Below are 13,075 nucleotides of genomic sequence, written 5' to 3'. Positions count from 1 at the left end.
GCAGGAAGAAGGAACAGGCCTTCCTGAAGTGCCCAGTCAATCCTGGGAAAGTAGCATAGACCATACAGAAGCGGGGAAGACAGGCATTGAGTAGAGTGGAAGGAAAACTCAGTGAAGAGTAGGAGATGATGAAGAGGAGAGGCAGAAAAAAGGATATGGGAAGTAAAAAGAGTGGGGGCAGGGTGAAAATTAAGGTGCAATTTTATGTAAAAGGGGCAATTGCCCCTCACAAAGAATCTTGATAAGAATGTAAAAATGGCCATACTGGGTCAAACCAATGGTACATCTAGGCCAGTATTCTGTCTTCCAACAGTGTGCAGGTGCTTTAGAGGGAATGAACAGAACAGAGCAATTATGGAATGATCCATCCCCTATCATCTAGACCCAGCATCTGGCAGTCAGAGGTTTAAGGACAAGAGCGTTCATTTGTATCTCTGACCCATTGGCTAATAGCCATTGATGGACCTAGCTTTCAGGAATTTATCAAATTCCTTTTTAAATCCAGTTATAATTCTGGCCTTCACAATACAACTCTGGCCTATGGCAATGAGTTCCACAAGTTGACTGTGCTTTCTGTGAAGTATTTCCTTATGTTTGTTTTAAACCTGCTGCCTATTAATTTCATTGGGTGACCCCTGGTTCTTGTGCTATGTGAAAGGGTAAATATCACTTACTTATTCACATTATCCACACCATTTGTGGTTTTATAGACCTCCATCATATCCCCCCTTTAGTCGTCTCCTTTTTAAGATGAACAGTCCCAGTCTTTTTAATCTCTCCTCATATGGAAGCTTTTCCATCCATCTAATCATTTTTGTTGCTCTTCTCTGTGCCCTTTTCCAATTCGGTGACCGGAACTGTATGCAGTATTCCAGGTGTAAGCATTCCATGGATTATTATAATGGCATTATGATTTTTTTGTCTTATTATCTATCCCTTTCCTAATGGTTCCTTACATTGTTAGCTTTTTTGACTGCTGCTGCATACTGAGCGGAGATACTTTCAGAGAACTATCCACAACGACTCCAAGATCTCTTTCTTGAGTGGTAACAGCTCATATAAACCCCATCATTTTGCATGTGTAGTTCGGATTATGTTTTCCAGTATGCATTTATTGACATTGAATTTCAGCTGTTATTTTGTTGCCCAAACACCCAGTTTTGTGACATCCCTTCATAACAGTTTGCAGTCTGATTTGGACTTAACTATCTTGGGCAATTTTGTATCATCTGCAAACTTTGACATCTCACTGTTTACCCCTTTTTCCAGGTCATTTATGAATATGCTGAACAGCACTGGTCCCAGTACAGATCCCTTGCGGACACCACTATTTACCTCTCTCCATTCTGAAAACTGACCATTTATTCCTACCCTTTGTTTCCTGTCATTTAACCAGTTACTGATCCATGAGACGACCTGCGTTCTTATCCCATGACAGCTTATTTTGCTTAAGAGCCATTGGTGAGGTACCTTTTCAAAGTCCTAGTACACTATATCCAGTGGATCACCCTTTTCCACATGTTTGCTGACCCTGTCAAAGAATTCTAATAGATTGGTGAGGCATGATTTCTCTTTACACAAGCCGTGTTGACTCTTCCCCAACAAATCGTGTTAATCTGTGTGTCTGATAAGTCTTTTCTTTACTATAGTTTCAACCAATTTGCCTGGTACTTTATGCTTACCAGCCTGTAATTACCAAGACTGCCTCTGGCGCCATTTTAAAAAATGAGTGTTACATTAGCTATCTGCCAGTCATCTGGTACAGCAACTGAGGGTGTCAGAGGCATTCTCCACCTTGAAGGATCAAGCCCCACATTTGCCTTCAGGGGAAAGCCGCTGTCCTGAAAACTGATGGCTGGGGAACAAGTGTGCTCAGGATATAATTTTACTGCCAGAAACTGGATTATGGAACATTATCATAGCCTGTTTGCATTCTGAACTGGCAAGATCTGCAAGGGAAACTAATTGTCTTCTGTGTTGTGCCTACCATATCATATTTCTGTTATTCAGTTCCCATGTCAAGAATACACAGGGTCCCATTTCTGGAAATTTTAGCCTTCATTAGTCCAAACTGTGATAGCTCAATCTAAATCTCTAGATCAGAAACATAATATTGTGAAGTTCTGTATTTGATGGACATTTATCTGAAGTGAAATGCATCCACAATCTAAATACTGGAATTATCATTTTCCATATACCAGCCCCAGAAGTGTCTATAGATAAGCTCTTTCTTCTTGTTTACAAATACTTTTTTTAAAATTAAAACAATAAGCATAGGTCTCCCAGCAAAGAAGAGAAGAGGGGCTTCTTAGGGTGATCAGAGACTAAAGCTGGAGGAGCAGAGAAATTTTTTTTAATTTATTTTAAAACATTTTGAAATTACACTTTATTTTAAAAAGGTAACTCTGTCTGACTCCCCTCTGTTTTTTCTTCCTTCTTTCCCTTTCCTTTTTCCTTCTCCCTAGTTTTTTTCCCCCTTTTCTTTTCTTTTTGTTTTCTTTTGTTTGAGTACATTTTTTCCTGAGTCTAATTTCTCTTCCCTTCCCTCTCTTGTTTTTTTTTTTTTTTTAGTGTTGTACACTCTGGCTGAAATTCACTCCTATGAAGAGTGCAAGCACAAGGCCTATGAACCACTTGTAGAAGGCTAGATGAATTTCACCCTACTTCAGACCGTCTTTCTCTCTCTTGTCTTCCTCATTCATCTTTCTCTCTTCCCCATCCTCAGTCTCTTGCTCCTTCCTTTCTTCCCAGGCCCATGTTCAAATTCTCACCTCCTGACACCAGTTTTCTCCAGCAGAGGATCTAACTTCTGCTGGACCTCTTACCAGACCAGGGCTCCAATCCATGGAATAAGCCCGGATCTCTGCTTATTCTGCCGCTGCTTGCAGGAGTCTTGAGAGACCTTCCCTTGCAGCCCTGTCCATCAATCCAAGCCAGTTATATTAATGTTGGGTCCAATCCAAGTCCCACTGAGGTCAAAAGGAATGACTCCTATTGACTTCAGTGAGTGTTGGTTCAGGCCTCTTGAGAGGGAAAAAAATACACTGGGATAATTTTTTTTCTAATCCAATCTGTAAATGTGCCTTTTTTTGTCCTGGCCAACCTGTGCTTTCTTCCCTCTTGCAATGTATTCCATCTTACTTTGGATTTAGTCCTAGTTATTGTATATTTCGTTTTGACCTTTAACAGGTTTCCATGAAGGAGAAAGTTCTTTTATATAAAACGGTATATTTCTAGCTTAGTACTGAGCATGTCTGACAAAATGCAAAGAGGAGTAGAAGGACAGTGATGGTATCTCATTAAATAATTTATAGGTTACCATACAGAGAAATGATCTTTCTGAAAGTTCTCCCTCCCCTCCCCCCTTAACAAGTATTTGATTAAGCTGCTTGAGCTGTAATCATTCTAACCTGTGGCTTTCCTAAAAATAACATCCAATTTCAAGTTAACACCTTCTCCTCCCGCCTCCCACACACACACACACCCTTTCACCAGTTTCCATGGAAACCTAATTGGAAAACTTATATATGCCAACCATCTCAAAGATAACTTTTCATGAAAAGAAAAGGCACCTTGGATGCAATGAGAACACATCACTAAGCCTCCAGTGTTTTCAGTGTGATTACTAAACAGCTTACTTGAGCAACTGTGGTAAAGTGGATTTAGCTTTCTTCACCAAAGAGCAGCACATGGTTAGTGCATTTCAGGACAAAGCTTTTGTCTGCGGCATTTATTCCCTTCCAAGGAACATGTGATCCTTTTCATCAAATTAATGTGATTTGAATCTAAGTATAGGCGTGTTCTCAGTCACTAGATGTGTTTCCCAAAATATTTTAAATGCTTCAGTTTGGGAAAGAAAGGGGAAGAGATGACAAAAGCCTTTGTTGAAAGGTAATAATATATCCCAAAGTGCCTGATATTCTTTTGATCAGTAAGCATATATTTTCTGCTGCCTGAAAATCTTCTTTGCCTTTTCATTGAGCCTGAAATAATTGCACAGATCTCTCTTGTCACTTTAACTTTTATGTAACTTAGAGATCGTTGCACTGCCATAAAATGGGATTGACCATTGTATTCCCAAGCCTATTTACTGATCTGTTCTACATTTTTTCTGCTGTACACCTTTTTCCCTTTTTTTGAAAAATAGGACAGTGGGAAAGAGGCTACAAGACGGGCTTAGTCATCAGTTGCATCTCCAGATCACTATGACTGTTATTTCCATTTGCAGGCCTGCTGAGCATAGTTTGTAATACAGCACTCTATGTGTCTCTTTCTATACCCACCAGTGAATGCTGCAGTTTAACTTTGAGGGAAATAAATGGGTACAAATTCAGGATTTTCTAGTTTCCCAGGATTCCAGCAGTAGACCCGGAAGTTGTACAGATTGCAGTAATGGCATATGGGTTAAAAATCATCCACATATTCCTTATCAGCATAAAATCCAACCACAGAAATCTAGCCTCCTCTTGGTGGTTTCACAGTACATGGAGGATTTACATACACCCTTGCCATTTATGTGAATTACCTACGTAAATGGAATGTATCCTAAGAAGAAATAGGTGCAGGGTAGCATAACTTGAATTTTTGCCACATGATTCCACAAAGAAAGGTTGCTCTTCTTTCTGTCTTAGGTATTTATATGGCCACAGTTACTGTAGGAACTCAGCACCTCACAAACTTTAATTTATTTAGCCTTACTACACCTCTGTTAAGTAGGGGGAAGTATTATTATCCTCCCATTTTACAGATGAGGAATTGGGAGACAGAGGCTAAGTAACCTGCCCAAGGTCATCCAGAAAGTCTATGGTTGAGACCCAGACGAGCACTCTAACCCACTTAACTGTCTTCCCTCTCTGTCTCGGTGAGGACATAAAATAGCCTGAGATTTGCTTTTTTGAAGAACAAAAGTAGATCTTAACATTGAACAATAAGATATCAATTTGAGGCAGGCAACATTTTGAGATGTCATTCTATTTTTATCTTAGTTCCCTCATAAAGAAAGGTCATGTTGATGGCTGGTGTCCACTGTCTAGAAACAAATAGCCATGACAGTCTTTTGCAACACTAAGAAGCAGAAAATGGATAGGAACACTCTTACACATGCTATGATATCTGTCCTTCAGCATGATCAAAGGGAATCATAAATGGTCCCTGTCTGCCTCTTTACCATTTTCACTGGAAACCTGATCCTAATTCTGTGCTGATTATCTGTGTCAGGAATCCGTATACAGGAGAAAAGCACAAAAAGAAAAATATATAGTCCTTGTCTAATTTGGGGCAATATAATGAGCCTCAAAACTTAGTATTTTTAACTCATATGAGATACCTGTTATAAGATGTACTCAATTTATTGTAAGCAGTTAATAAGTATTTTCACACTTGGGAACACTGATAAATTTTGAGGTGGGTTATTTTATTTGTTTTTCAGACTTTTTTACATCCAAAATAAAATGCAGTTTCAGACGCAGTCCTCGATGAACAACTGTTTTTCCTGAGTAATATATTTTGAGCATAAACCTCTAAACAGACAAGTCTTCTCTGCTGTTTGCTAGAAGCAGTGAATACACAATGATTTTGGCAGATGGGAATCGGTATAATCTGTTGGTTATAAACAAAAGAGTTACTGATGAAATGTCACCATCTGTTGGCATTGTTGAAATGCTCTGAGTCACACAGTCATTACTTATTACTGTATAGTTTTCTCAGAAATGGCCTGATTATGAGTAAACTAATAGGAGATGGTGTCTAAGAAGTTACAGGGAAGATAAAACTACTGAAGTTAGAGGAGAGTGTCATTTTCATTTATTGTAATGTGATACATGCAAGAGCTGAAGTATAAAAAACCAGACTCAGCCTTTATAGAGAGTATCTCAAAAGACAGTATGGACAGTAAATTTGTTGTGGAAATTAAAATACGAGACACATTCCAAAATTCTTTTCTCAACCTTCATTTTTGTAAAATAAAAACTTGAATTTTTTGTTGCAAAAATACCCTACTGACCCACAATGTAACATGTAAAGGGGATATCTGTCTAATGTAGTTCTTATTACATTTTATTTATTTATTTATTTATATGTAATGCGGTAGCACTTATAGCAGTGGTCCCCCAACTTTTTCCGTCGCACCCCCTCCTAACCCATAATGGAAGCTGTATGCCCCCCCACACACCAGAAAACTGTGATCAGGAGCCACAGCTGGGAGTGGGGCCAGAGCTGCCATCGCAAGCTGGGGCCTGTGGTCAGGGGCCCAAGCTGGGGGTGGGGCCGGAGCAGAGCTGGGGGCAGAGTGGGGCTGGCCAGCACTCTCTCCCCGTCCCCCATGGGGGCAGGGCAGGGCCCTGCCATGCCCCCCCCAAATGTTTCTCCATGCCCCACAGTTTGGAGATCACTGACCTGGAGGCTTAGTCAGGGATCTGGGCCCATTGTATTAGGCACTGCTCATGCACACATAAAAAAAGATGGTCCCTGCTCCAAAAAACTTACTAAGTATAAGATGAGAGAAAACAGGTGAATATAGCATGCAGACAGAGAGGGCAGGGAGCCTAGCACAAGAGAATAGTGAGACAATTAAGATTAGTGTAGCAAGTAAACCACGCAAATTACCTTTTCATGTAATATCTTTGGTACAGTTACTGTTTTATGAACAACTGTAGCGAGTTCACACATTTCTTAATAAAAAAACCCACTTATTTAATACCTGTCGCAGTATAATAAGTTTAATGGGGAAGACTATAAAAAATATAATGGTAAGTTATTCTCTTCACTGACAGTTCACTGAGGCAGTCAGTTTGAAAGGAATAGTATTAATATATTCTGGTGGTTATCTAGAATACTAAAGAATTAGTTCTATTCATAACATGAATAACATGTATAGTTACATTTTCCTTGGCATATTCTGATCCACATTTTCAAATGAGGCCTCTAAAATGCACCTGCAAAATTTGTGGGCACATCCATCTGCTTACACAAATGTATATTTGTATGGACAGATAGACATTTACACACATATGGCCTGATTTTCAACCTAACCTTAACCTGACCTCTGTGTGACTGCAGTTGTTATTAGGCTGGGTTTAGGAATCCAGGCAATGAAGATATCTAAGTACTTCACAACACTCACAAATGTATCTTTTTAGCATTCTTCCTTGGCAGTGCCCTTTGTGCTAGACTGGTATTGGCTTACATTTTTCTCAACCAGATTTCACCAGACAATTAATTTTTTTGTCCTACTTTCTTTGTTTCTTTCTTGTTGTTTCATGAGGGAAATATACCTAATATTGTTAGACTGGCACATTGACTTCTGATCATACAGGCATCCAAGGATCATCAAAATGACATTTCATCATTAATTATTAAAAACCAGGAATTTTAGTAAGGACACGGAATTCCATTCACACTTGAAAATACTCCCACAAAAATTTATCCCACAGATGGGTTTAATTCAGAAATATTGCAACATCTCTGACTGGTCTAGCTTGAGTTATTCCACTCCTAGAATCATTGAATAATAGAATAGTAGGACTGGAAGAGATCTCAGGAGGTCATCTAGCCAACCCCTGCACTCAAGGCAGGACTAAGTATTATCTAGATCATCCCAGACAGGTGTTCGTCTACATTGCTCTTAAAAATCTACAATGACAGAGATTCCACAACCTCCCTAGGCAATGTATTCGAGTGCTTAACCACTGTTAGGAATTTTTTTCCTATTGTCCAGCCTAAACTGCCCATGCTGCAATTTGGGCCATTGCTTCTTGTCCTATCCTCAGAGACTAAAGATAAAAAATTTTCTCCCTTGTCCTTGTAACAACTTTTTATGTACTTGAAAACTGTTATCATGTCCCCCTCCCCAGTCGTCTTTTCTCCAGACTAAACAAAACCAATTTTTTTCAATCCTCCCTCATGTTTTCTAGACCTTTAATCATTTTTATTGCTCTTCTCTGGACTTTCTCCAATTTGTCCACATCCTTCCTGAAATGTGGCCCCCAGAACTGGACACGATACTTCAGCTGAGGCCTAACCAGCCCGGAGTAGAGCAGGAGAATGACTTCTCGTGTCTTGCTTAGAATGCTCCTGCTAATACATCCCGGAATGATGTTTCCTTTTTTTTAAACAGCGTTACACTGTTGACGCATATTTAGCTTGTGATCCACTCTGACTCCAAGATCCCTTTCCACAGTTCTCCTTCCCAGGCAATCATTTCCCATTTTGTATGTGTGCAACTGATTGTTCCTTCCTACGTGGAGTACTTGGCATTTGTCCTTATTGAATTTCATCCTATTTATTTCAGACCATTTCTCCAGTTTGTCCAGCTCATTTTGAGTTTTAATCCTATCCTCCAAGGCACTTGCAACCCTTCCGAGCTTGGTATCGTCTGCAAACTTTATAAGTGTACTCTCTATGCCATTATCTTAATCATTGATGAAGATATTGAACAGAACTAGACTCAGAACTGATCCCTGCGGGACCCCACTTGTTATGTCCTTCCAGCATGACTGTGAACCACTGATAACTACTCTCTGGAATGGTTTTCCAGCCAGTTATGCACCCAACTTATAGTAGCTCCGTCTAGGTTGTATTTCCCTAGTTTGCTCCTGGATGAGTTGACTCTGAGTGTAACACTCATATTGTCTCAGAGGCGTGGTGGTTTTTTTTTTCCAGCCTCTTGTGGGTAACTCAGTGTTGCTTTTCCCCATTAGTCAGATTTTCAAAGATGCTGAACATCTTCAGCTTCTGTTGATTTCAGTGTGAGTTCTTGGAGCTCATTAACTCTGCAAATCAAGCCCTGATTCTGCATCCTTTATTCTTGCAAGTTAGAAATGAAAGATTAGACCTTAAAAACCAAATTGTGCTTACTATAATGTATGCACAGCTTCCGTTATTGCCAGTGGAACTGGTATGTATATGACTAAGGGCAGAATTCAGACCTAGAATGGTAGTAATTACTTGTGATGTGTACAATATCTTTCTGCTAAGTATTTTCACCAGAATAAGAGACCTGCAACCAATTGAAGTGTATGCTTCCCTTTTTCTTTACTACAGTATCTGCAAAATCTCTGCTTAGAACCCAGAGTCACATGCAGAATTACAGAAGCTGCCACCTGCTCCTAATTCCATAGCCATTCACAGTGCCTTGTGGTTCTTTGTATTTTTTTATAACTGTGAGTTTTAAATTTTTTGCCACATAAACTGCAGACTTGTGCCTAAAACCTGGCGAAGAGAAACCAGAGAATAAAATGACACTGTTTTCCCAGTGTGTGCAAACAGTAAAAGCTTTTGTTTTGAATTGAAGAGACTTTGATTTAGTTCAGATAACTCTCTCTTCATGTCACCAGCTCCACATTTGTCACTATAATTAGCCTCCTTTCCATCCCTCTGTAGAATTATGTGGTGAGCTTCTGAGGTTTCAAAGTTTGTGATATTTTCTATGCCCATGTAAGACAATAATGGGTCTGATTCTGAACTCATCAATACTTGGGTAAATCATGAGTAATTGCATTGCCAGTGGAGTTAGTCCTCATTTACAAAGAAGAAAGATCAGAATCAAAAGGCATATGATCAGAATGGACAGTACTGCATGCACGAATTGTGTGTTTAACATCTGCATGTTCTACAAATGTGTGTGTGTGTCCATATACATATCAATATATGTTCAGAGTTACAATGATTAAAGAGGATTGTTAATCTCAGCTAATCTCTAAATATGATAATTCAGAAAATACTTAGTCATTCAGTGCTGTTTTTGAAACTAATGTTTATGGAGGTTTATTCCTGCTGAGTCTGCTGCTTGAAATATACCCGGCCACTCAGAAAGAGTTACCTAGGCAACCTTTCAATTGCTTCTTTTGTGCTCCTATTTTCCTCAGTAATCATTATTTCAAAGCTAGGTATCTAGCCTCATCTGATTCCCGCACCCCTAGTTGCTTCTGCCAGAATCTGGAGACAGAGAGAACAGATTTGGTTTGAAGGAAGTAGTCTTGCACCTGCATACATTTTCTAAAGAGGTCAAACTGCCATAGATTATGGAAATGAAGGGCAGAGCATCTGCCTACTTTGGCAGTGTACAGAAAGATAAAAGGGCACGCCAATCTCTTAAACCTTTCAGATGCTTAACGTTCTGTGGCGAGTGTGTGACCAGTTGTATCCATATCTGTTTGTAAAATCTTGTCATGATAAATAGCTGTGACTCTTCAGTTCACTGTCATTTTTTAATCACTCAGATTAGTTGGGAATTTCTAGAAGTATAGGGACTAACAAGATATGGTCTTCTCTTAACATGTGTGTATAATTGGTAAGGCAGCTGCATCTATGAACACATCAAGAGGGAACTGTGGATATGGGCTCGATTGTATCGTTGTAAATCTGGCAAAACTCTAGTGAAGTCAATGGAGTGATACAGATATAAAACTGGAAAAAATTCGGTCAGAATCAGGTTTTGTGTCCCTTAGTATTGATAGGAACATTTAAAATGATCACTTTATAGCGACGACAACCTTGAGTTACTTGTAGAGTAATCAAACGGATGATTTTCTAGTCAATAATTAGGATTTTGAAACAGAACTATTAATAAACCCCCAAAATTACAGAGCTGTGCAATAAACTAACCAAATCAAGTAGATTCTGAAACCAGCCTCTTGCAGCACTGTTAAAAACCTTAACTAAGCACTGTTAACACAGGGTCTTAACTCATAGAAAGGTGATGATAATGTTCCTCAGCACAGTATAAACTTATTGGAAGAATAGTATGTAATTTTCAGAAAGGTCTGAGATCTCAATTATAATCTCTTTTTAAAATGACTTTTAAAAGTAGGCACATCCTGCATGCTCTGAGGAAAATCCAACTTATATTGTGTATTGCTCTTTGGGCTTTCTCTTACTGAACTCAGTGGGAGACTTTCCAGTGAATTCGAGGGGGTTGGATCAGGCCCTTTGTGGGAACAGAACCATTCAGGCTGAATTTTGTGTTGGCTTACACAGCAGTGTAAATTAGATCTGGTGTAACCCCATTGACATTGCCTCTTTGAGTTACACCAGGGATGAATTTGGCCTCGTGGGCAAAAAGGCCAGAAAATAGGTGTAAGTGTCAAAGTAGTCTAGGTCATGCCCATTAGCGGCAGATTATGGCAGGCCTAAAGGGTCTTATGTCACCTGCATGCTGAGGAGTGAAAGGAGGGCAGAGAAACAGGAAATGTGATGTGGCCAGCCGTAAAGGTCCTATGTCACAGGAGACATCCCTCCAAGCTTATCCTGTGGTAAGTGGCTGAAAACCAATTAACAGTAGGGTGTAAAAACAAATAAAAAACACTTGTGTGTAGAGAGGTTAAAATATTGGAGTGAAGATCCATCATGTGGGTGAAAGTTTTTCCCTAAGGTTTTGCTGGTTAGTTGCTAAAAAATTGATGTGCTACTGGAAGGTCAGAGGGCAAAACATTATGGATGGTCTTGATTCAGACCTTGGTTACTCTGGTTTTGCCCAGTATAACCCAGGATGGAGGAAACAGTGGTGGAAGTCTGTTTGGTCAGAGGCACAAAGTGAATACAATCCCTGTAGCCTGATCTTAGATTATGTATTAATTATATTGATTATGTAAGAATCTCCAGTTATCATTTTGAGGGTTGACAGGTTCTTGCCCCAAGATCAGGCCCAGTATAATTTAAATTATTATATAGTTGGGAACCCTGATGTGCACAGTTACAACACTCACAATATAGGAACTAATAGAGGAAATATAGTTTATTAATACGTTTAGCACAGTTACAAAGACCCCAACTCAGTAAGATAGAGATACTACAGAACGTACATCTGCACATCCATATACTCGCATCATCCCTTGTAGAACAACCTGCAGTGTTAGCCATCATCTTCCTCATTAGCATCACCTTCCTCATTATCACCAGTGGCCATCTTTCTGGAACTACCCAAGGACTACATCTCTCTCTCCTACTGCCCCTAGTCTGGGATGCCACTTTTATACTATGTTACACTGACGCCGTTATGTTCAATGCATATTCAGTAGGGGATTTTTCCCTTCTTATTGTTTGTATTTCCTCACCTCACTAATGTTGGAGTGTCTTTTTTCTATAGGTTAGTATTTCAATGATCTCAATTTATTATATACATCACTTTGTTACCATGGCCCTTTTGTGGTTAGGTATCACATTTGTTATTTCTGTCCTAACTAGTTATTTTGGTTCTTTCCAAGTTCTAAGTTGTGGTGTACCTGTTAAGTTTAAAAGGGAATGAAAGTTAGGAAAGGCCCTATGCCAACCTGCTGTAACGCATCCTATATGTTAAAGGTCGCAGTTATACATGGACCTTATGCTTTAGCTCCATTTATCTAGGTGAAAGTCCCAGACATAAGTATGCTGACTTGCTGAAGCTAATGTCTTACAGGATACGGGCCTGTAGGTTTCTTGCATTACTGCCGAATATAATGCAAAGCAGTAAATATAATGAAGGTGAGCTAGCCCACTGGGCTACAATAGCAGTGAATATAATAAAGTAAACTAGCCCACTGGGCTACATCCCCACTCTGCCAGGATGCCTGAAGCTGGTCAGTGCAATCCCAAAGAATGGCTAGCATTGGCAACGGAGGGGCCACGGATTCATTGCATCCTCAGGCAACCTTTGCCAGCAGGATTCATGTGACGCTCTAGCTGCAGTTTAGTGCTCCACTGCCCTGGCTGCTATCGCGTAGACTCCTGGCAGTGTAAACATAATCTGCCCCTCTTCAGGGGTAGAACCCTTTGGGGCACAGGCTGGTGCAGCTTGCACCTTCCTGCACCAACACTGGCAATTCAAGCCCAATAGTTGTAATATAGCTGGAGCTAATGAGTCTTTCTTCAAGGCGTGAAGTTCGCATGACTTTCTCCGAAGAGATCGCTGACTTTATTCACCCAATTTACCTTCTATTCATTTCCATTTTTATGACAGACTTCAGAAGATGATGATGAAGAGCAGCCTCTCAGCCTGGCCTGGCCTGACACCTTACGCAAACAGCTCATGTATCTTGCTGTTTTCCCCATTGTTTTTCCATTGTGGATTACCCTGCCAGATGTCAGAAAGCCTGTGAGTACC

The 13,075-nt window shown here is 39.9% G+C and overlaps 1 protein-coding gene across 2 annotated transcripts in view; it reads left to right on the top strand.

Moving 5' to 3' along the window:
• Positions 1-13,075, top strand: part of SLC24A2 (solute carrier family 24 member 2) — a 172,934-nt gene that overhangs the window by 139,943 nt on the left and 19,916 nt on the right. For both annotated transcript variants that reach the window (XM_077816450.1, XM_077816449.1), the window contains one exon: positions 12,939-13,066. In XM_077816450.1, the coding sequence (XP_077672576.1) occupies positions 12,939-13,066 (128 nt within the window). The remainder of the gene's footprint in view (positions 1-12,938; positions 13,067-13,075) is intronic.

This window comes from Eretmochelys imbricata, chromosome 5 (genome assembly GCF_965152235.1).
Source record: "Eretmochelys imbricata isolate rEreImb1 chromosome 5, rEreImb1.hap1, whole genome shotgun sequence".
Lineage (NCBI taxonomy): Eukaryota > Metazoa > Chordata > Testudines > Cheloniidae > Eretmochelys > Eretmochelys imbricata.
The sequence above is the reverse complement of the archived record's forward strand: the minus strand, read 5'-3'. Positions and strand labels throughout refer to the sequence as shown.